At 44.7% G+C, this 23,222-nt stretch overlaps 1 protein-coding gene across 4 annotated transcripts in view; it reads left to right on the forward strand.

Annotated features, from left to right (window-relative positions):
• The window catches only part of RREB1 (ras responsive element binding protein 1), a 121,038-nt gene that overhangs the window by 34,099 nt on the left and 63,717 nt on the right, over positions 1–23,222 (forward strand). For 3 of the 4 annotated variants that reach the window (XM_042808907.1, XM_042808904.1, XM_042808905.1), the window contains exons 2-3: positions 21,237–21,356; positions 22,647–22,849. In XM_042808907.1, the coding sequence (XP_042664841.1) occupies positions 21,237–21,356; positions 22,647–22,849 (323 nt within the window). Of the gene's footprint in view, positions 1–3,389; positions 3,409–21,236; positions 21,357–22,646; positions 22,850–23,222 lie in introns of those variants that run through there. The other variant, XM_042808906.1, reaches the window with a different exon arrangement.

The following is a 23,222-nucleotide window of genomic DNA, read 5'->3' on the forward strand; positions in this document are numbered from 1 at the left end:
TTGGCATTTCTATTGCCTGACATTCAAGAAGACGGGCAAAAAAATTGCATTTGGATTTTAAACGTTCTTCCAAAAACTTTACACTTTGTACCTCATCTGAGCCTTTATGTTGTAGCTAATGGCCACTCATTGACACCAAAGGCATTGGCATCTGCCATGGGGTCCGTGGGCTGTAACCTTTCAGAATGCAGATGATGAGGAAAGAGCGGGAAGAGGTGTTCCTGTCCTGAAAGAGTTGAAAAGGAAAAGCTGGAAAACAAGTGGCTTCTCACTCAGGAGTTCTTGGAAAGAAAGATGCTGTGTATGTAGTAGTTAATGCAAATTGCTCTCTGTGTGCGTGGAAATGCAAACTGGCTCAGTGGCTTATCAGAGGGCAAGTCAGGATGCTGGAGTGCCATTGTTGCAACAGTGAACTGAGAACATTTGGGAGGCAGTCTAACTTCAATGGGAAGTTAGGGAACATCAGGGACAGAGAAGTTTAAACAATGTTTAGCCTCATAATTAGGACAACTTGAAAATGAATTAACTGCTGGGCCTGTAGTGATTCGTGTTCTTAAATGTATAGGACCTTAAGCACAGAAAGTATTGGGATGAGTCTGGAAAGGGTCCATGTGTAAGGAATGTAGTATTTCTGGCTTCCAAGATAGCTTTTTGTGTAGACAGCACGGAAAATGATTACAAAAACAAGTATTGCAAGACACTTAATGAGATGGGAAACTGGAAGTGCTAAAGCTGTGGCTCTTGGGATGGAGTGATTGTGAGAGAAGTGCAGCTTTTTTCTGCTTTGTTTTCCAAGCAAACATTTTTTGACTTGTGAACAACCAGAAATGGAGTTTGTCCAATGGACTTAAAGTCAGCAAGTCCAAAAATGTGCTGGACATCTCTCTTGAGTTCTGGGATGAGGGGCTAGGACAACAACTGGACAAGAGGAAAAAGATATCTGTACTGTTTGCTGGCAGTTCCACCACTGTGGTTCAAGACTTCGTTTCACCTTTCGAGAGGATGTCAAGCTGTCAACTTTCACTGGTTTAGGATGGGGGTGACTGGGACTGACTAGACCAGTTTGTGAGGAGCTTAGTCAGCTTCCTAATTTCAAGGTATACATAGAGAGCCAGCTGGGACAGTAATGCTGGTAAGTTCCTCTGCAAGCAAGAAACTGGGCCGTCACGAGTATTTCAGTCAGAGATCATTGGGCACCTTTATTCTGAGCCTTGTTTTCACTTGCATGCAGCTCTACTAAGCTTTAACCAGTTGTGCTGGAACACCACATTTCAGGTGTTTAGCTTCAGGCCACGTTTGTTTGGGTTGAAAGAAAAAAATAAAGTAATAAAACTAATAATCAAAAAGAACTTCGCCATTTGTAAGTATGCAACTAAGGGAAAATAACTTCAGGTTTTGAATTCTTTCTCATGTCCCGTCTCTTCTTATTAGAAGAAAAAGCAAACCTACACTACCCTAAAAGGGGGTGGAAGGTCAGTCTGATCATTTTTTCTAGTCCTCAAAGTTCTGCTGCAGGAGTGCTGAGATGTGGGAAGGGGGTGGGAGATGGCAGGTACAGTGGTTGATGGAATAAACTGGCGGAGGTGGCAGCAGCTGCGCTTACTCTGTTCTTGATGCCTGTTGCAATATGTGTGGAGGAAAAAGCCTGCACATGATCCCATGAAAGCCAAGCATCCTCTTGTCCCTCTGACTCCAGACTGGAGTAAGCTGGATCAGCTCTGTGAATGCTCAAGTTGGGAATGTAGCCCTGCATCTTGATGTAGCAATGTAGCAACTGTGTACCTGTGTATCTGTGTACTGTTTCACCAGCAAGCAACACGGTGAATGCCCAAATATTTCTCCAGTGCTGTGACGCAGAGGTATAGAATTTCTGCATAAGGGATTTGCTGGTGTCAGACAAAAAAGCTGTCCTGTTGGATGTATTTAACTTTGCTGGTGCTTCTGTTCCATGTAAGCATAGCTTGAAAGCTGTCTGGCAAGGTTTACACACCTTACCAAACACAGACGATCTCTTTGGAGAAGAGAAGGCTCTGGTCAGACCTCATTGTGGCCTTCCAATACTTGAAGGAAGCATATAAACGGGAGAGGGAACTGCTGTTTACATGGGTGGATAGTGATAGGACAAGAGGGAATGGTTTTAAATTGAGACAGGGGAGGTTTAGGTTAGATCTTAGGAGGAAGTTTTTCACACACGGGGTGATGAAGCACTGGAACAGGTTGCCCAGGGAGGTTGTGGATGCCCCATCCCTGGAGGCATTCAAGGCCAGGCTGGATGTGGCTCTGGGCAGCCTGGTCTGGTGGTTGGTGACCCTGCACGTAGCAGGGGGTTGAAACCAGATGATCATTGTGGTCCTTTTCAACCCAGGCCGTTCTATGATTCTTAAATTAAAACAAAGGCCCAGAAGTTCATAAATACTTGGGCACGTAGTGCATGGTCCTAGTAGCCCTCTGTTACAGACCACAGCTTGCCCAGAGACCCTTTGACAGTGGCTGTTGGAAGCTTCTGTGGCAGTTAATAGATCTCCTCAGTAGAAGGAGACTGAGGCCTGAGTAGACCAAGACTGAGTCCTTCAGTGTGGTTGCAGAGGCATTGCATGCATCTTAATGAGCTCATAGTGCAAGAGAGAACAGAGTAAGGCTGCAGCAGTGCTCACCTTCTCTTCCATTCAGGAGAAACTGCAGCAGCAGGAAGGAGCATGCCACAGCTCATGCTCCAGAGTGGGTCTTGCTGGGCTGCAAGTGCAGAGGATCAGATACCACTGGTGCTGGAACTATAAAAATATGTATATGAAAATGGAATTAGAAGGTACTGCAAAAGCTGCATTTGCAGGTACCATAGCAAGGACATTTTTCAAAACAAGGTCAGAAAGGTTTTGCAGTAGAGAGTATTTCAGGACACTCCCTGACCTGTTTCATTTTCTTTGCTGAAGTGTTACAATAGCTGCAGGTTTCCGTAGTTAAAGCTAGCAATTAATAAAACATTTCAGGATATTATTTTTTTTGCTTTGGTTATGTGCAGCATGTATGTGTAGTGTGTGTTTTTAATATGCACTTTAAAAAATATAAAAAATAACTTTTTTTTTTTTTTTTTTTTTTTGCTTGGTTACGGAAGTAGATACTGTGGAAAGTGTTCTCTTTGACAAGACATTTGAGGTAGAAGATATTCGTTCATTAGAAGCACCGGGGAACAATATTGAATAGCTTTGCTCTCTTCTGTTTTGAGGAACTCATCAAAATGGAAGAAAGGTCACTTTTATTGTTTGCTTCCCAAGAGAGAAAAGATGGAGTTTGAGAAGGAGTTAAATAGTGATTTGTATTTCTTTTCTCACAAGCTCCCTTCTCCCCCCAGACCCAGTGCTCCTCCCCTCTGGTGCTGCCCACAGCATTACCGTGCTGCTGATTTCAGGGGTGAGTTTACATGATTGTTTTGAAAAATGTTATAGTCTCAATCTCTGGTAATCCACCAGGTGGAAGCAGATGTGTAGGATGTTTTTAGTTGTAAATCTGAGGTTGTGTGGAGTGGATTTCTGAGAGAGCTGCATCTGTGGGATGGAAAAGAAAGAACCTTCCTCGGTGCAATGCTGTCAGTAAAGCAAAAGTTTGCAGTTAACCACCGGCTGGATTCGTTGGTGGTTTTTGTTGATGCGGTAGGCTGGGTGACATTGTTTTAGCCAATTCTGATGGATGGCTAGAGATCAGCTGCCTGGTTGCTCTGAATGACAGTAGGGAGCGGGCTGTCAGGAGGGAGAATCGGTAGGAAGTGGTTTCTTAGAACTGGTGTTCTGCTGGTGCTAACAGAAGTTCTGGTCTGCTGGCCACCAGCACGCTTCTCTGACCTGCTAGAGCACAGCTGTGGCTCATGCTGCACTGGTCCCTTCCTGCCACCTTCCTGATAAGCACCTTGCATCCGGGTGCCTTGCTGCTCATGCAAAAAATGGCAACTTTGAAGTTCGGGGGAAGGGGGAGGGCATCCCTTTGTATTCAGCCCTCACAGGGATTCTGCTGTGCATGCATCTTTATCTAGAAAAGTGCTAATGTGTTCCTTCATTTGTTTCTGTTAAGGGATTGGTGGGGGTGGGTAGGGGGAGTCCACACCCCAGCAGGAAGCTGTAGGTATCTACAGAATAATCTGGAAGCATCCCTTGGCCTGCAGTTGTTTGTGAAGAGTCAGTGCTATCTTGGTTTGCGCTGCCTGTATTGTTTTGTGTAACATACAAGGTTTGTGTGCATACTGCTACGAGTTCTTGGTCAGTTCTAGTACCATTCTTGTTGTTTTTCTGCTGATGTGTTGTACTAAAATTAGTGTCACTATCTGACAGATTGTGCTTTTGATAATTTAAGCTTCATGTGCAGGGCAAAGCATGGACAGTAAGTTGTGTTGAATCATTGGCTTAAATCATTTCCTCACTGACATGTGTGCTTTAAGCTTAGCTTAATTCTGAACGTGGTAGAGTAACAAATTGCCTAAAAGTTAAACCTTTCCTTCCAGCTGTACAGGTGAAGATACTTACATTTTCAGCCCAGAGTTGCAAAACCCAGCCCTGTGCTTGTACTTTGTACATGTTAGGACAAAAATAAAATGGAGAAAGAAAGAACTGAAGGAAACCGTTTGCATCAGTTAAGGCCCAGTGCGAGCTGAGGGTCAGGATCACTGCAAATTAATCAGTTCACCAGAGAATATGATAATGCAAGGAAATGATGATATCACAGTAAGATTTTCTTTTTATTCTTGTTAGTAATAGCAGAAACTTTAAAAATAAAAGAAAGCATAGGAGCAGAAGCGGGCAGCAGGGGAAATCATAGAATTACAGAACCAGAGGGGTTGGAAGGGACCTCTAGATATCATGTAGTCCAACCCTCCTGCTACATGACCAAGTCCTGCTTGGAAAGGCAGAGCATGATGGTTCAGGAGAGCTGCTTCAGTGTGTTTGTCTTTAGAATTTCTTTCTGTCTTGGGGAGAAGAGACAGATCACAGCCGTATGAAATCTGATTTCTTAATGCTGTTTTGAATAAAGCAAAATAACGCTGGTCCCTCCTCTACTCTGGATGACTGTGAACCAAATAGGGAATCCCAGGCCTGCAGAAAAGTGACAGTAATCCTGAATCTGTAAGTGATATGCAGCCTTCATTGTTATTTTTAATGAATTAAAGCAGTGCAGAAATCTGCACAGGCAAATATTTGGTCCTGCTGTACCTCAGTGCAATAATTATAATGCAGAAACAGCTGATAGTCACGTCTCCAGTCCTGCACAGCGTTATGACTTGCTACCTACATTCCATGTTTAGCTTTGAGCGATCAGATGGTGCAAGCAATGTGAGCTAGCAGTGCCTGAGGACACGCAGCCAGGCAGCATGTCCTTGCTCCATGCAGCTTTGGTTTCTTTTCTCCACTTCTGTCCCATTCCATCCCCTTAAGGTGATGCACTATGCAGTAAAGGCCACTCTCTGGAGGCGGTCAGCTGCCAATGCGGGAGCATGTGTGCCATTCCCACTGTGCTGCAGGTTAAGTCCAAGGCTCCAAGGTTTGTAAATATTTTTTCTAAAGTACCTGAGAACTCCAGGTGAGCGATTTGCCCTGCTTACCATTCTGTAGCTCTGGTTGAGACACGTAGAGGCACATGGTGGCTGACTGTGCCAGCATTGTTACTGGTGTAGCTTAACGAAGCATGAGTTGTTTTTTGGGGGGATAACTTTGTGCATGGGGACAGGGTCATTTACAGCTGCTTGTGAACAAACAAAAATGTGGAAAATGCAGTTTAAATCAGCCCTGTGAACTCTGAGGGAGGCTGAGGGTGGAGATATTCTGGACTTCTGTTTGCTTTGTGCTTAGTGCTGCACAAAAGGTACACCCAGTCCTTGATCTGGGAGAGATTGGATAGACAAGCAATAAAATGAGTGACGGACCGCCTGGGACTACTCTTGCTCTCTTGCTCCCCTCTTCCAGGGGTGCCATGGAAGAGATGCAGTGCAGACATTTTAACTGTGGTAGTATGTTTTATGGTGAACTTATTTTCACCGGGTAAATTGGAGAGCTGAACTTCAGGTAGAATTTTAAATGGTGAGAGATGTTCTCTATGACAGAGGGACTGCAAATGAGCTCTGAGCTTGAGGGAAAGGAGCGAGGGGAAGCGGGAGGAGGGACTGCAGATGGAACTGGCTGAGAGTTTGTTCCACGACATCTTTTCATCTTTCCTTGGTACTGCAGCAGCACAGGAATAGAGTTACAGACAACATTCTTGCTCAGGTCTCTCATCCCGCACTCAAATAGAGGGTGTAATTTGACGATGCTTCAGCTACCCTGTTTGAAGGCTGTTGGTGAAATGTTTGTGTGCATGTATAGAGAAAAACAAAAAACAAACACACCACAAATTCATGACCGATTTCATCATCCCTGGTCACTCCTAGGCATGAGGGAGAAGGGAGCAGCGGGAGCTGAGGGGTTAAGCGAGGACTGGCTGTCTGTCCTTCTGAATGACAGCTGTGGCTTACATCAGGTTAAATCAGTCTGTGCTCTGCAGACTGAGGCAAAGCAGAATGGATTAAAAACTGTTTTCCACATCTAGCCTTGAGATTCCTTCCAGCTGTAGCTCTAAATCAGCTTGTGGGGGGACATGTATCACTGCATCATAGCAGCAAGATGGGCTGTGAGGGGCACCTTCTTCCAGGGCAGTTCTGGCAGTCAGCATCGGCTGAAGTTTTTCTTACTAGCACATCTGTATCCACAAGTTCCATGAGTTGATTTTAGCCTGGGTTTTCTGCCGTCCTTTTCCCCTGATGTGGGGTGGAGAGCAGCAAGGCCTGCTGGGCCACACGGGAGCCACCTCATGCTCCGCCGGGCTGGCTGGCACAGGGCTTCTCATTCGGCCAAGGTTATCTTGCTGCTGACCTTGTAGCAGAGCTCAGCCTCTCTGTGGCATGGTAATTGTGAACATGAGGGGCATTGAAAGAGTCTGCACAGACTGATTCTTTCTTGCTTTTCTAAAAGCTGCAGTTTATGTGCATCCCCAGTCTGAAGTAGGAAAGAAAGCAACACAGTGTTTTGCTCTCAAATTCTGAGGAGGTCCCATCTGAAGATTCCTATTTTCTAAAATGCACTGTGGAGACTTCCTAAACTCAACATGACGGGAGGCTGCAATGCTACAGCTCGCCTTAAAAGTCCTCTTTTGGTCCTGTACCTTGTTGGCTGTTTGCTTACAGGGCTCTGGTAGCTTGCCGTAAGTGATACATGGCATCTGATTTCTTCTAGCTGCCGACTTTCATGCCGGAATGTCTTTGCCTTGGTTGTAATTGGTTCAGTTTACTGAACTAAATATGTTTGCATGCTTTTGGGCTGAAGAGGGACTTCTGTTCACCGTGTAACAGAATGAGGCGTGGGGATTAACGGGGGGGAGAGGGAGGAGTTGTGTGGGTTTTCTTTTTTTCCTGGAGGCATCAGGCTCCTCCTGTCGCAAGGGAGAGCATAGTACATCGAACCTAAAGACCTTTAAAGTACATGCTGAAATGGATGCTGGGAAGATACAGTACAGTGCTTGGGCACAACTCCAAGGCTCTCAAGGCAAGTAATATTTAAACAAGCTGAACAGCCCCTTTAGGCAAGCAGCAGGAAATCCAGTGCTGAGCTTTGTGTTGTTGCATGGTCAGCAGAAGATAAAAGCTCAGGCTATGCAGCTGGGGTTCCCTCCTATCACTGGATGGCAAACTGTTCAGAAAAGATAAAAGGGCAGAAACGAACAGGGGGTCGTCTTATTGAAAAGCATTCCTTCATATTTTAAGCTGTCAAAGTCCTTTGCAATTTATTGTGCCTGACGTAAGTCAGAACCTACACCATCACTAGCAGTGGTGGTGTGTGCTGGAGCTTCCACCTCAGCTGGCCAGTGGAAGGTGAATTTAGCCCTCGGTTCTGCTGGAAATAAATGTTTAATGCGGGCAGGATGGTGATGGACGTAGGTGCCTTGCTGCAAGCAGGAGCCTCCCACAGCCCTTCCAGGTCTCTCTTTTGGCAGCTTGTGCTCGACTGGGCACAGTTTTAACAATGAGGAAAACAAATTTAACTGAATGAGATTACTATTTCAAGTCTTCTAATCACTATTTACTGTATTCCTCCCCTCCATCCCTCCTCCTTTTTTCCTGCATCACAGCGCTGGTGTCTTGGGAAAGAAAATGCTTCAGAGCATTTGTTACCAATTTAGCAGCAAGTACGTGCTCAAATTTGGGATTTCTGAGATCTTTGTGTGCCATATGTAGGCAGAGCGTAATCTTTGCTAGTTCCAGTAGAAAGGAGCAAACACAAATTTGCTGTTCTTCAGATAGTGTTTCTTTAATCTAGTGAGACTTACATTTGTGCAGCCTTTTTGTTTTGGTAGGACAGTTAACTGTCTTCCCTGGGGTTCCTAATTGCTTATCATGGTGTAATCAGTCTCCTGGGTATACGAAGGGATGAAACATTGCCAAGATGGAGCCCCTGACTTCCCCCAGAGGTCTGATAACCCTTCCAACTACTGAACCCTTGTGGAGCTTGCTTACTTTAAAGACCTTGCTATTTCTGAAATTATCCCTGTTTCACCACGTTTAGGAAGTTTTATAGGGGCATATTTACTGAGAATCCTCTGAACTTGTCAGCTTCCATATTTTTTAATGTCAAATCTGTATTGAATAATGTCTTGAGTTCATTGTGAAATATGCTGAACATGTTGCTGCTCCTTCTGTTTAAAAAAGTGTGGACCTCCATAGCCTCTTGTGTCGTGCAAGACCTTAATAGATGAGGGAAGGCCCCTTTCTGTCTTCAGCTGTCAGTAAGTCGGGCTGGCAAAATCTTCCAGCTTCAAAAACTCTCTTTGAAGTTCAGATGAATAAACAAGTGAAACAAATCTGGTGACTGTCTTATAGTTTTTGGTAGAATTATACTTTCACATTACCATGTGTGAAATGAGTGGGTAGGCTGAGAACGTTTTTCACCTTACAGTGAAAAATTATTTATTTAGCTAGTGGTTTTGTTTGGTTTCTCCTTTAGTTTCTTGTTTAAACTCATTAAAATACACACTTATCTTCTCCACAGGTGAGACTGCCACTAATTCCTTGAATTCTTCCCCTGCACCTCTTTATATATAATATTTGAGCTCCTGAATGCTTACGAAACTTTGTGCAAAGCAGTAATGTCTGAACTGGAGAAGAAAAATAGCTCCTGCTGTTTAGTACCTGCGGGGAAAGTATGAAGTGAGATTTTCTGCCGTTGAGATGTTCTGTGTCCTTCTGCTCAGAATTAACATCTATTATGTATGAAGTTTGGAGGGACTTTGGGTAGAAGTACATTTTGCGCCTTTGAAGAGTTGTATCCTATTCAGAGAACCATGTCTGATGATCATTTCTTCTTTTACGTCTCTCTTAGAAGTCTGTTGGTATTGTTCACCTCTTGTTGTGAAGTAGATCCTAAGTGGCCTCGACAGAATGAGTGCAGGAGCACACGAGGGCCGCTCAAGAAGTAATGCCTCCTATTTTATGATGTAGGCCCACAGTGTTACAGGTGGATGCTGGTGGTATGGCAGTAGAGGCTGAACCTTCCCACCAGTATTCCATTCCTCATCGTTGCTGTGTGACAGATGGCAGCAGAGGGGCAGTATCACAAAATGGCGTCTGATGTGGAAGTGCATACGAAGCACAGGTGTGTCACTGAATTTCTCCATGTGGAAAAAGTGACACCCATTGACAGTCATTGATGTTTGCTGAATGTTGATAGAGACCAAACAGGGAAATAGTGTTTTGTAGCTGAGAATCTGCTCTATCAAGCAGTGTTTTTGTACTCTTTATATTGATTGTTATTTACATGGAAAGAAATAGGAGGCATTACTTTTGGTGCAACATATTACCACAGTATGGACTGGCTTAAAACTATAGGGTGATTTCATTACTGGAATTGAAACAAAGTGGCTGTGTGGATGTATGTATATATATATATATATATGACTGAGAAGACGTTCACATGGGAACATCCCTTATGAAAATAAGTATGAATTTCAGTGTCACGGGTCCTACTGTGATCCTCTACTGTTGCTTTGCTGTGTGTGAATAGCTGAAAGAGATTAGTCAAGGTTCCTCTTAGCAAACTCTTGCTGTACTGCTGCAGAAGTTGAGATGGCTGTGAGTGGATGCACAGGTCACTTGATCTGTTCCATGTGTGCCTTTGGTTGTTTTGGAATTTGCCAGGAGTTGGACTCGATAATCCTTATGGGTCCCTTCCAAGTCTATCCAGTTTATGATTCTGTGTTGTGTTTTTTGTTGGTTTTTCTTTTTTTTTTTGTGGTTAACGTTTTCAACTACTACACAATCGAGTTGAACATTTCATAATTTGTGCTGCTTTGTTTCAGAATAATGTTTTGGGGTGTGCGATGTTATCTGTCAGAGGGATTGAGCAGAGGGGAGTGAGCTGCCCTTTTCATACGTGAGTTGTGGAAAGAATCGTCTGTTTGATGGCAATGTGTGAAGTAGTAGAACTGTTCTTTTGGAAGAGGAGGATGGTTTTGGACCAGCAGCAGGCGTTTTTGGCTGGAGGAGCAGCAATTTGAAACTTCACTTACTGAAGAAACCTGTTCACAATTTGGTCTGTTTTTTTTTTTTTTTTTTCCCTCCACTTTCCTGAAATAAACTTCCTGCAATTCTTTGTGATGTGCAGGTGTCCAGACTCCCCTTTACTCACAGTGACTTGTACAGCCTGCCTGACAGCTGAGGGCTGCACCTAAGATTCTGCCAATGGGGCCGTGCACTGCAGTGGTCTTGACAGAGTTACAGTGGGTACCTTTTACACCTGCAGGCTGCAGCATCTCCCTTTGCCTGAACAACTGAGAATTGCATTCCAGGAGGCTGCATGTGGGTAGGACTGCCCATAATAGAAAAAAAGAAAGCTGCAGAGGCTGTAAGCTGCTTGCCTAATCCCTGCGGCTCTTGTGCTGAGGAGCTTCAAAACTTTGCTGGATGGATCTGGAGGCTCGTTGCAGAGCAAGGGGTCAGTCTTGACAGTGTTTGCAGTTATTAACGTTAGTGGATGTTTGTTCATTTACTGTGTTTTTTTGTTTTTCTCTGAGCATGTAAGAGGACTGTGGCCTTGCTACCAGAGTGCTCCCGTTCAGGGAACTTAGGGCTGTTCCCGCTGACGAGCTTTGAAGATCAGCAGGCATTTCCTGTTGGTTTACTGCATTATTGGAGGATCCCACTGCTGCAGAAGTCTTTAGGCCCATCCACCCGACTGTGGGCATTCCTCACCCCACCAGCACGTGGATTATGCTGTTTGCAGACTGTCTAAGCTCCACGATGACCTCCGTGGATTCCTCATGAGCTTTTGCAAGGCCAGGCCTGTGTATTTTGTAAAATCCTTTTGAAATGCCTCCTAGACTTTTAAAGTCCTAGAGCAAAAACTATGTGGCAAGGAACAGAGAAGATCAGCAGCTTGATATGCTTGTAGATGAAGGGGATTTGTGTTTGTGTGAGTGTAGGCAATTCTTGGCTTAGAATGCATCTTTTTCAGGTCACATGGAGTGAGGTCTTTTCTGAGGAAGCTTCTTCTGCTCATCTGGTAAAGAAATTGCAGAACTGGATTCCTATGCTCTTTTTTAGCATGTGTGTTGCAGTCTATGAAAATTAAGAGATGCTGTTTCGTTTTGTCAGTGTGCAGGAAACACCTCCCACAGGTTAGTTTCAGCACATTTACTTCAAAATAGAAAGAAAACTCATACTGAAGAGTACTATTGACAAGTAGCATTGTTGTTTAAAATTTCCCTGGTGGCTCTTCTGTGTGGGTCTCAGCTTGGGGATGCTTTGCCTGTTTGCCAGCACAATCTACCGCTGTAATTAATTTACCTAACACAAACAAAAAACAAACACTGACTTTCAGAATACAGAGCTCTCCAAACAATGCTGAAGCAAGGCTGCCTGCCCAGCTGCTGTAAGCAGTGCTCGCAAGGCTGCAGCAGCTGTTCATCAGCAAAGGGGGAGAGACATTTTTCTCAAGGCTGGGTTCTTCCTTTACCATGAGGAGGTGATAAACCCCACTTTGAGAGATCTGTGGTACTCTGGCACCTATTGCTAATATCTGATTAGAACGCTCCAGGTTAAATTGAGCAGCTAGCTTGTATCTTCTAGTTCTGGTTCAGAATGATGGGAGAATGGCAGTCAATGGTCATTTAAATTGAATATCACGTGGTTACATCGGTGGTGCGTATCTGTTTCTGGTCATTTACAGATTGTAGGAGGTGGTTGACTTGAAGCCTGTTATGCCTTCTGCGGTGCAGGGCAGGAGTGTGGCTTTGCCTTGTGGCTCTGGCTGAGGTCTGCCTGCTGTGGAGATATAAGTACGAAGCAGCACTGCTGGTTATCTCGCTCACAAAAGGTTGTGTAGCTGCTTTGGATGTTGTACTGGAGAGTGACATTAAAAATGCTTTCTGAGGTGGACAGAAGAGTGAAGGTTGCACAGAATATTTCAGAATCCCTTCGTTCCATCACTTCTCTCTTTTCTCCCTGTGTCATGTGGTTCCTCCTCCTAGAACATCAAGCTAAAACTCTGTAAAAATCTCTTTCAGTGTGTGTGTTACTGAACATTTTAAATTGATTTATAAATGTATTGTTTATTTGTTTGGAAAGTGTGATAGAGGGAATAGTTCCTGTGCTGACCAGAAACAGAAGACGGGAAGATAAGGATGTTAACAAGGTGGAGTAGAAAAGGAGATGTTTGTTTAGAAGAAGCCTGGTCTCCAAAGCCTGTGGAGCAGAGGAACCCTGCTGATAACACAGATGAAATAGTCTGCCTCTTTCCTAACTTAAGAGGAGTGGAGCTTTGTAATAAATGGCTGCCATGTGGCAGCTGTCTCCCAGCTTCGTGAGCCTGGCAGTAGTTAATCCTGTCAGCAAGTCATGCTCCCTGGAAAAGAGCAGCGAGGAGAGCTGCAGACTCTTGAATCATTCTCTCTGCAAAACATTTGCATGTTGAATCTCTTTCTGCTTAAAATGAGATTGGTGATTTGGTGGAGGCTCTCATCTTTAAGTAGCACTAGCCTACAGCTGTGCTGGCTTTTAAATATTGGAGATGCGTGGAGATGTTGCGATCTTTTTTCCCTCTTAAAAATGAATAAGCCGTTTCGGTTTTGGTGGTCATGTGTTCCTGGGTATAAAATATGTTGTTTTGTAAAGAAGGGTTGCTCTGTGTTGGTATCGTTATGTGTTAAGAAGTTAAGAAGAGGTTGAGCATCTGAGGTCATGATTATCCTTAAGAACGTGAGGCTTTAAAATATAAAAGCATTTACTTTAATTTGTTTTTTATGTTTTGTTGAGCATCTGTAGTTTCTATCCTTTCTACGTAACCTGTAAAACTAGAACTTTCACTGAAAACAAGTTGGAGATTCTTGTGCAGTAGTGTAATAACCTCAGTTTTTCACAAGGCTTGCAATGAGGTCGTAATGATTGACAGCACCACCATCAGGAAATGAGTTTTATTCACTGTAATTTCTGTCTCTTTTCTCACGTTGTGCATTGCATTGCTGCAGTACCTTGTGTGGTATGCAGTGCTTTGGCACGCTGCCTGGTGAGGTGCTGCACAGGGCACACTGCCATTACTTGCAGAAGATGTGCTCTTTTGGGGCTGTGCAGGGAGCAAACCAGCACTGTTCCCTTTGGTGAGTGAAGCCCTCTTTAAATGGATCCCTGGAGGAAGAGGATCACAAGCAGCATGCCACGCAAGATGCAGGGCACTAGCACAGGAGATTTTCTGTCTTCCTCTGCATGATTCATCCTGCCTCTCAGTAATCCCTTCCAAACCTGTCCTGCTGCACACATGCAGCTCCAGCTCGGTGTGAAAAACAAGCATGAGGCAGCAAAATGCTTGCTCGTTTCTCCCACCCCATCCTCCAGAGATTTGCCTGGGACTTTTGCCTGCATCCTTGGGTCTGGGGCTGCCCCGGGCCAAGCTGTGGGGTTGCAGGCCCCCCCTCCTGACCCAACAGCTGCAGGCACCGATTGCCAGCGAGCGGCACAGCCGCATAGCTTCGTGGCTTTTCTTCCTCTCGCTGCTGCTGTTCCGTCTTGTTTCCACAAAGCCGCGAGGCGGAACAACCAGACTGATTGTCTCCCCTCCGGGTGGGTGCCTGGGCATCTGCAAGGCCAGTTGGTAAGGCACAGAAGCCCCTGTTTTTTAAGTGACACCAGGGGCTATTGATTGCAGGCTCGAGCTGTGCTGCTGCTGCACAGATGCTTGCTCTTGGCCCACCTTAAAAGGACAAGATATCCCGTGGTTCAGATGGGCTGTATATTGCTGGGGATGCCAGCATCTCTCAGCAGAACTGAGTGTCCCACTTCACCCACACTGCATCCTGCAGCCTTTTCTTCTTCAGAGCTGAAGGGCACTACAGCTTGCCTTGGCTGGAGGGGAAGTGGCTTTTCTTTTACACTGAAAAGTTTTCTGTCTGGTTCTCCCAAGCGCAGTTTGTCTAGCTCACCCCTCAGGCACTGGGACAAGCACCCCGTTACCTCAGCACAGTGCTTGCTTGCTTAGCCATCTAGGTGATAGCACATCAGTGGATAGATTTTTTTTTTCTTTCTTTTTCTGTCCTCCAAGGTATGAAATTCACTGGGTTTGTGATTCTACCCTTTGACGCAGGGCAAAAAATTGAAAGAAATCACAGGGCTATCAGTTGCTACGTTTCAGATTGTTTCCTCTCTTTACCTCTCTTGCTCCTCTGAGGCAGCAGCAGCAGTGAGGTTTTGCTTCCCTGAGAGCTGCTGGGGGAGCTCAGGCCCACCTCCCACCCCAGCAGGGAGCCTTCAGGGATGGGCTCTGCAGCCCCTGGCTCTGAGGAACGTGCTCCCAGACTCCCAGGCTCTCCTGCACCGTGTCCCACAGTGTCTCCTCACAAAGCAGGATGTGGGCCAGCCTCAGCCCGATCAAGAGCCTCAGGCTGGTGAAGGCCCGTCCATCTGGGGAGACATCCTGTGCCATGTCCCAAGGCATGCTGCTGTCCTGTAGCCTGCCAGCCCAGGGGGACGGGGAGAGATTTTCTTGGGTCGCCACTTCATCTAAGGCAAATAAACTGGAGTCCAAGCCAAGAAACACATCAACTTCCTGGAACTCTGCGAGCCGTCCACACAGCTGTCTTAGCTTGCCGAACACATGCAAAGCAGAGCTTATAAGGACAGACAGTATTGCTTTTGTGTCCCTCCTCAGCACGCGGGGAGGGAGCAGGGGCAGGGCACACTGGGTAACGCTGAAGGTCTGTCTTGTCCAACATGCTTCTTTGGCCACTGTGAGCTGCGGGGCTGGATAGTCTCCCCAGAGGCCTCCTGCACCCACTGGCTGTATGGGAAGCTGGCAAAATGAGGATGGAGGGGAGTTTGTGTGTGGAGGGAGTGGAGGAATCTGTGATTCCATTTGCTGGCTTTTGCTTTGCTGTTTTTCCAACTTCATTTTTTTGCGTGTGTCTGAAATCAGCTCTTGTGGCCCCAGGTTTGTTCAACTGTCTTGAAATCTCAGTATCCCTTTTTGTCTGAACACATTCTCAAGGCTGACTGCAGTTTGGTGACAAAGGCTTCCTGGAGGGCCAGGTGCTAACCCACAAGCTGATAGGGAGGATGAGGAACAGCTTTTAGATAGGTCTTTGATACAAGGGAGGAGGAATAAGATGTTAGAAAATCTCAGAATTCATCAGGAGCTGGTCAGTCGTGTGATGTTGCCATCCTGGGCGCAGTGATGCTGGGCAAGAGTTCAGTGTGTGTTTGTACCAGACCCTCAGATGTGTAAAGCATGGTGGCAGAGAATAAGGCTTTCTCATCAGGGGATGGGGCTGTCAGATTTTGGTTTCGCTCTCGGCAGTGCAGCAGCATGTGCTTTGCTTCTCCTTTCAAGCCTAGCAAGACCACAGGCTGCTTCATGTCGTGCCATCCTCGCTGCGTGCAGGAACAGATGGGAGTGTGCTTGCTCTTCAAGTTAGCAAACTGCAGGGCCAAGAAGACAGGTATGCATGCATCTTATATTAATGCTGCCATTGAACCCATTGACCAATGCAGGAAAATTCCATCCAGGAAGCCCCTGCTTTTCCAGCACAGCATCTCACTGTTACATTAGTACAACTTCCTCATTTTCCCTGTGACTTATCAGCACTGTACCAGAGCATCGTGGTGATTCAGAGCGGTAGTTTGCTTAAGGCAGTAGCAAAGTTCAAATTCTGGTATGTTTCATGGAGAGATGCTTTTGGTCATCCGAGCCAAAGTCCTGAGGACTGCTAATGGTCCATAGATCATGAGAATGCAGATTTCAAAACTTAAAGAAGAACCAAATCGCCCACATATCTCATCATGCATGCAAAGGTGTGAAACTGAAGAAGGAAACATCTTTGGATGTTCAAAATTTAGGCTGTTAGGTGTGGTAGCAACAGTGCACAAAATAATCCATAAATGTGGAAGTCTTCTTGCTCTTATTTGCCCTGCCCCTAAAACAGCTGGTGCGCTCCAGCCGTGCTTTAAGGCATGGTGGTGAGCGTGTGCTTCACTTGTTTATTCAGCATCTGTGCCTATCTGCCAGTGTGTGTGTCAAATTAGAGGAGGCACGTGGATGCTGTGGATTTGTAGAGTTGCAGAATGAGGTATTCCACTCATGCTAACGTGGATAAAACAGCTGTATCAGTAAGAACCCCGAGAGGTCGTTGCAAGATGAGCGGTCTGTCTTTCAGTGCCCAGAGTGTGCGTGTCCTGAGCTGTTGCTCCTTTGGTTTGGTGACTTTGAGGTTTCGTTTGTTGTTGGGTTTTGTATGGTTGCTTGTTTTTCTTTTTTTTAACCCCAGAGGAAAACTTTACTTAGAGGTACTAGTTCAAAAGCTTTGGGGCAATATCCTTAGTGCCTGTCTTGTTCTGAATGCTGAGCTAATAACCGACCACCAGCTATTCCCATGCCACTGTGTTTTTTTTATGCTTGTCTTCCTTTCCCCATAGGCTGCTCTGTACTGGTGCTCCAGCAGTGGTGACAGTGAGGTGACGCTGCCAGTATATTTCTCTACCGCTGGGGTGCCGAGTCAGCACCAACACTTCAGTAGCAAGGGCACAGTTGATATTAAAAAGGTCAGTTGGGAAGACTTCTTTCTTTTGGTTTTCCTTTGCATTGAGGCAGTGGCTTTCAATGGTATTAACCCCTTTTTCTTCCCACACAACGCGTTTTCATCCTCTTTCCTTCCTTCCTGCCAGCTTTGAAGCTAAATGACATTCAAAAAGTGGTTTGGGTGGCTGTGTGCGTCTCTTGGGGATGCTTTTGTGCTTGGGAGCGTCTCTGTGTGCTCCGGGATGGAAATCTGCTCCTCTGGTGGGCGCTCAGCACAAGACCATTGCATCAGATACCCTTCTGAAAGTGGTGTAGTGATTCTTAGGTATTATGATCTCAAGGGTAAACGGTAAACTTTTGTTTATTCAAATGCAGTCTCTCTCTTTGAAGTTCTGCTCATCTCTAAATTTGTATAGTAGGAAGGTCTGGCCTTCATTTAAATGATCCTTGGATATTTTTTTCTATCACTAAGAAGACAAAAAAAAAAAAAAAAAAAAAAAAAAAAATAACAAAAAACTTTGGGAAAGCCTTGAATAAGATAATAGCGTTGCTAAGATGGAAATGATGAAGAAGGCTCAGGATTCCTGTTTGGGCCTCACAGGAAAACGTGGTTTGAAATGCATGTGTGTGGGGGGTGCATTCCTAAAGCCATCATTTGTTTCCCCTGTTTCTGCTCCTCCCACCGTGTTCTGTGCTGCGTACTATGGCATGTTTAATGAAACCAATAAAAGTATTTGGCTGAGAGTGTTAATCTTTCCCTGGCCCAATTAGTGCATGGCTTCCAATTTAACATTGATGTGAACATTTTTTTAAGGCAGAACAATGAGCAGCTTTGTGCTACACACCAGGTTTTCCCCCTCCTTGCCTGTATTGTGTGTTTCTCTCTACCTATTCCAAACAGAGAACTCCTGTGCAGAGACAGGGGAGCAAACCAGAGCAGGGACTTGTACCAGCTCCACGTTAGAGTGGCTGTCTCTCATTGGCAAGTCAAGTGATCGTGACTCTCAAGGCTCATCATCTCTTCTCCTTTCTTCTTCCTTCCCCTGTAGCCCTTGCTGGCCTGCATTCTCCTTTTTGCTTCATCTGTGATGCTCATCGCCAGAAGGAGGAACAGCTGTAACAGTTGAGAGTGGTCTTTAAAGAAAAAAATTAAATACAAATAAATACACATAAGCAGAGGGGGGAAGTAGCTGCTGATGGACTCAGCTTTAGCATACAGTGGAGTCACACTTTATCCCAGAGGAGGAAATAGGTCTAGCAAGTGTCTTCCTGTACAGACTGAATGGGAAGCAACAAGGCTTTTTTCTTTTTTCTTTTCTTTTTTTTTTTTTTTTTTTGAGCCTCCTGTTTCTCAGCAGCTCTCCTGTTATGTGTGGCATCGGGATGGGCCTCCAGCACAAGGAGGAGCTGAAGGCCCTGCAGCCTTCTGTGTGAGATTGCAGCTGCCCCATTTCATGGCTTCGGAAACAACACCACGCGGAGGGAGCCGGGTCCCTTTCTGTGACCACGGGTGGAAGGCTGTTGGGATTTTGTTTTGTTTGTTGCCCCCTCACATGTATGCCCTCTGCTTTCATAAGAGAGGGTGACTCTGATGCTGGGGGAGGGTCTCCAAAATAGATGACTTGAATGCTTGTGACCAGTTCCCTGTTTCCTAGAGGCTTTGCTCAGATGTTGAATGCAACCTGAGGCCATGCTGTTTGCCAGCCTCTTTCCTGTTTGTCTCTCTTTCCTGGAGGTCTTTGTTCTCTTTTGGGGAAAGGGAGGAAGGAGGCTCCATTGGTGTGACCTCCCAGCTGGGGTGTTTAGAGTCCTGAGGGCAGGGCCACAGGGCATTCCTGCTGTCACTGCTTGTCTGATTCCTGGGATCTCATAGGTGCTGTGGAAAAAAACATTTCCCCGTCCTCACTGATGCATTTATTAAGGAAAAAAAAAAAAAAAAGCTGCAAGAGAAACCTCTCAGTATTCTCTTGCCTGAAGGCTTTCTGCCATGGGTTTTCCCACAGGAAGGAGTGATTTGGCCCAGTATCCTTATTGTTTCTATATCCTATTGCAAATAGAAAGTTATGCCTCTGAAATCAGTGCGTCCTGCTCATGTGGTTATCTTTGTTTAAGTGGTACATTTTTGCTTCATGCAAGAAAATGGAAAATACATATGTGAACAAAAGCATGCGACACTAACCCTATTTTTGCAGAATTGAATTTCAGTCTTTTAACTGCTTAAAATTAAGAAATGCTGAATCTTCAGAGTTATTTATGCTATAGAGTGACTTCTTCCAGGACGTAATGGTGGTAACATTAATGCTAGAGGTATTGACTGAAAGAGGAAAGGGTAAGTGTATTTCTGAAGGAGGAGCTGGTTTTTGTTGATGTGTTTGTTTGCTTTTTTTTATGTAGTAAAGCACTTGCATTGTTTTAACAGAAGTTTTTCCAAATGATATAAATTGGTCGTTGTTTTTGGTGGTACTGAGCAGATACAGCAAGCAACTTGGAAGGGACTCTTTAGTACTTGTTCTCTTCAAGATTAAATCACTTACTTTCTTTTTAACCACTTACACAGTAGAAAGAAGTGACTGTATTGCTCTTAAATGACCTCTTTTAAAGACCCCATCAAATAAGCAGCTCTTATACTTGTTGGAGAAAATACAGGAGGATGGATGCTTGGGCTCTTGAATCAAGCAGTCCCTTGCATCACGGGGAACATTAGTGCTTTGCTTAGCAGAAAAGCATACAAAAGTAGCCTTCAAAGAGTTATCTTGAACTGTTCAGGGTAGCATCAAAATAGTCTTGGTTTCTGAAGATGCAGACTAAAAGTGGTGTTTGAAGAAGTTGATTTTATCTGGAGTCTTAGACTGTGGGCTTCAGTCAGCTCACACATATGTTTCATCTCCAGACTGTGCTGCTCACTGTGTCAAACCACCAGTGTGCTGCTCCTGAGGACGGCAGTTTGACATGGAGAGCTTGAGTCTGCTGCTTTTTCTTGTGTTGAGTAAAGCAAGGAACTGCATGACATGAGTGAAGAGAGCAGAAACTGGGCCCTTTCTCTTTGTCAGACTTTTGTTGTTCACTCTGAAATGTCAGTAGTTGGGATACCATCATTTCTTGTTTGCATACGCTGTTCAAAAAGCATTTGAAGATATGTTTTGTGACTGATTTGCGTCATCCTCGAGAATTTCTTATTTAAAAGGAAGAAACCCAATTAGCCATAAATTGAGAGTGATGGCCTCTGCTTTCTGAAAAAAGGGAAAATCCATATTAAGTCTGCTGGGTGCAATTTGGAAACCTGAGATGATGGAATGTCCACAGTGTGTTAATTTCCAATACGAGGTTATAAAAATGTATTTCTCCAATAAAAAGATATGGATTTTTTCAGTGTTATGAATCATCCACTTCAGAGGCTGTGACCACGAGTGCCACAAAGAGAACTCCTCTCTTTGTTAGGTGTTGATGATTCACCTTCACCTCTATCAGTGATGTTCAACTGCACTGTCATTCTCCAGCCAGAGCAGGAATCCCTCCTGAAACCCCAAGGATAGCATGATAAGGTTGTGGTCTAGAAAGGGGTGTGGAGAAATTCTGTCAGCAGATATGGTGGTTACTTGTCTTCTGTTCATCTCAAACCCTTGGGCAGTGGGTGTAAGGAATGTGCCAGATGGCCCCAAAAACCTCAGTACTCATTTCTTGCTGCAGGAAGGAAGAAGATTGCCCTGAATTCATCTATTGGTGTAAACATTAATCCTCCAAGAAGAGAAATTGGGGGGTGGGATGGTTGTGGGTGAAACTGAATTACTTAGTGAATCTCCAGCAGCAGAATACTCTTCCAAGTTCTTTACCGTATGTCATGAGTGTCAGTGGCACACTGGCTTGCTCAGTCCTTTGTTCCCTACTCCTTTCTTTTTTTTTTGTGGTTGAATGCTGGGGACCAAGCTGTGTAAGGGTTTCCTCTCCTTTTTTGCCCAGATTTCACTGCTGGTGGCAGCAGCAGCATCTCCCATTCCTGTGCCAGGATGCTTGTGGCTTCGGGCGCTTGATTGCATTGGCTCCGTTGACGTGCTTCCGCCATCAAACCTACACAGCCATCAGTAGAGCACTCAAAAAATTGGGGTTTTACTCTCTGCTAAAACTGCTTCCACCAAAATGTAATCTCATTCTCTTTTTCCAATCTCACTCACATAGTGCTAGAGGGTGCTACTGAAGAAGACGCTGAAGAGCCTGATGCTACTAAAGCTACTACACTAAGTGAGGAGACCAGCAAGCAAGAAGAGAGCCTCAGTCAATCAGGGGATAGCAATGAAGGTAACTGGTCTGACTAGCTCTGAGTGACTCTTTAATTTAGGGCATTGATGAAGGCTTGTAGAAATATTTCTTACCCAATCCATAACCCTTATCTGCGTGAGGGGTGTAATATACACTGAGCAGAGGCATAGGTGCATGCTTTTCTTTCCTTGTGCCTAACCTTTATCTGTGTGAAGTATATAAAATACGGTGAGCAGAAGCATGGGCACATAAATACTCAGCCACTACTGTAGGCTTCCAAACTAAGATTTTCTTGGCTCCAGGTAGCTTGGCACCACATTACTTAGCCTCAAAAAACACCTGTTTGTAGTGCTCAAACTTATCTTCCAAAGTCAGTACTATGCAGAGATCGGATGTTCACAGGCAGATTTGTTTCTCCTTGTTCACCCTCACATCCTCTTGTGTTAGAGTGACTCACATATACATGAAGATCCTGTGCTGACCACCTGAGATGACAGTTGTAGACTTGCAGGGTGTTCCTATTTGGTTGGGAGATTCTTTTTTAGAGGAAGGAACATTCAGTTTGAAAGCGTTTTCCTTTTTAACATCTTAAGGAGAAAGTGGAGGACTTTACCTGTGCGTTTGACAAGATGTGTTCAAAATGTGATGGAGAAGTCTGAATCTGAGCAGCTTTGCCTGTGGGGCAGCATCAGTCATGGCTGTAACATATACTCTATGGATTGATAAGAGTGGGTAGAACAGAAAGAAAAAGATAATTATATCATTGCCAGGTGTGGAAGTAAAAATGTATTTTAGGGGATTTGAAGTTGGATTTTTTTCAGATTTAGCTCTTTGCTTCTACAAGGCTGACTTAAGGTATGTGACAGAGGAACCAGTATACTGTGCTACTGATGCCTCAGTTGTGCAATTCTGCTTAAAATACTTGCTTGCTTGAATGATGGTGTTTGCCAGAGCATTCATACATTGGTGCTGATCTGATAGTTCATTGTGATTGCAAGGTACTGTGATTAGTACCATTTTGCAGCAAGAAAATTTAAGGTGAATCACTCCATAATTCCCGTACTGAATTTAGTTTGGAAGTCAAGATAACGTGAACATCCTTTTAGAAGAGATCTGCGCCTCATCCTATACATTCCAATAGGAGAAACTCACTGATACAAGAAAATCTTCAGTTATTATGAGCTTTTGTCCATGAAATTAGACAGTGTGATGTGAGTTGCAGGCAGCTGAAAATACCTTGGGGTTTTGCTTTGGGTTGTGAGGTTTTTTTTGTTTAATTTTTTAGATGACCTAGCAGCTCTTATGTGTGCTTTTTCTTTTTAATTCCAGAGAAGCAGCTGGAAACCTTAAACAGTTACAAGGTGTCGCCAAGTTCACCAAACAGTTCGGACGGAGCAGACTTGTCCTCCATTGATGCCATGATGTCAGCAGTAATGAATGTGGGGAAGATAGCTGAAAATGGGGGGACCTCTCAGACTGTCAAATCTCCCTCAAAGTCTCCTGCACCAAATCGGATTGGTAGGAGGAATCAGGTTTGTAAACTCGAGTACAGGGAGATGATGGGAAGTCAAACAGCTGCATGGAAAATGATGTGATTATGTTTCATTGGTGGTTTTCTCTTTTTTTCACTGCATGAGTTTGTCTTGCCTCTGTTATCGTTTCTTTTTGCATGTTTCCTGATGCTCCCCCAGAACTTAACCTTAGAAAACCGGGGATGGAAGGGGTCTGCTTGCTTGGGCTCACATGTCACACAGTGGGCAAGCTGGTCTGCCAGATGACACCAGCAGCAGCAAAACGAAAATTGCCACTTCTTTCCTGCTTCATCCATTATCCATGTTCTTGCATTTTCCTGATTTGTTGAGAGGGTCAGTTTGTTCCATTAACCTAGGAGAAAAGTATCTGGAA

The sequence above is a fragment of the Centrocercus urophasianus genome, unplaced genomic scaffold, assembly GCF_019232065.1.
Source record: "Centrocercus urophasianus isolate 14NV4802_14NV808 unplaced genomic scaffold, USGS_Curo_1.0 seq_11, whole genome shotgun sequence".
NCBI lineage: Eukaryota > Metazoa > Chordata > Aves > Galliformes > Phasianidae > Centrocercus > Centrocercus urophasianus.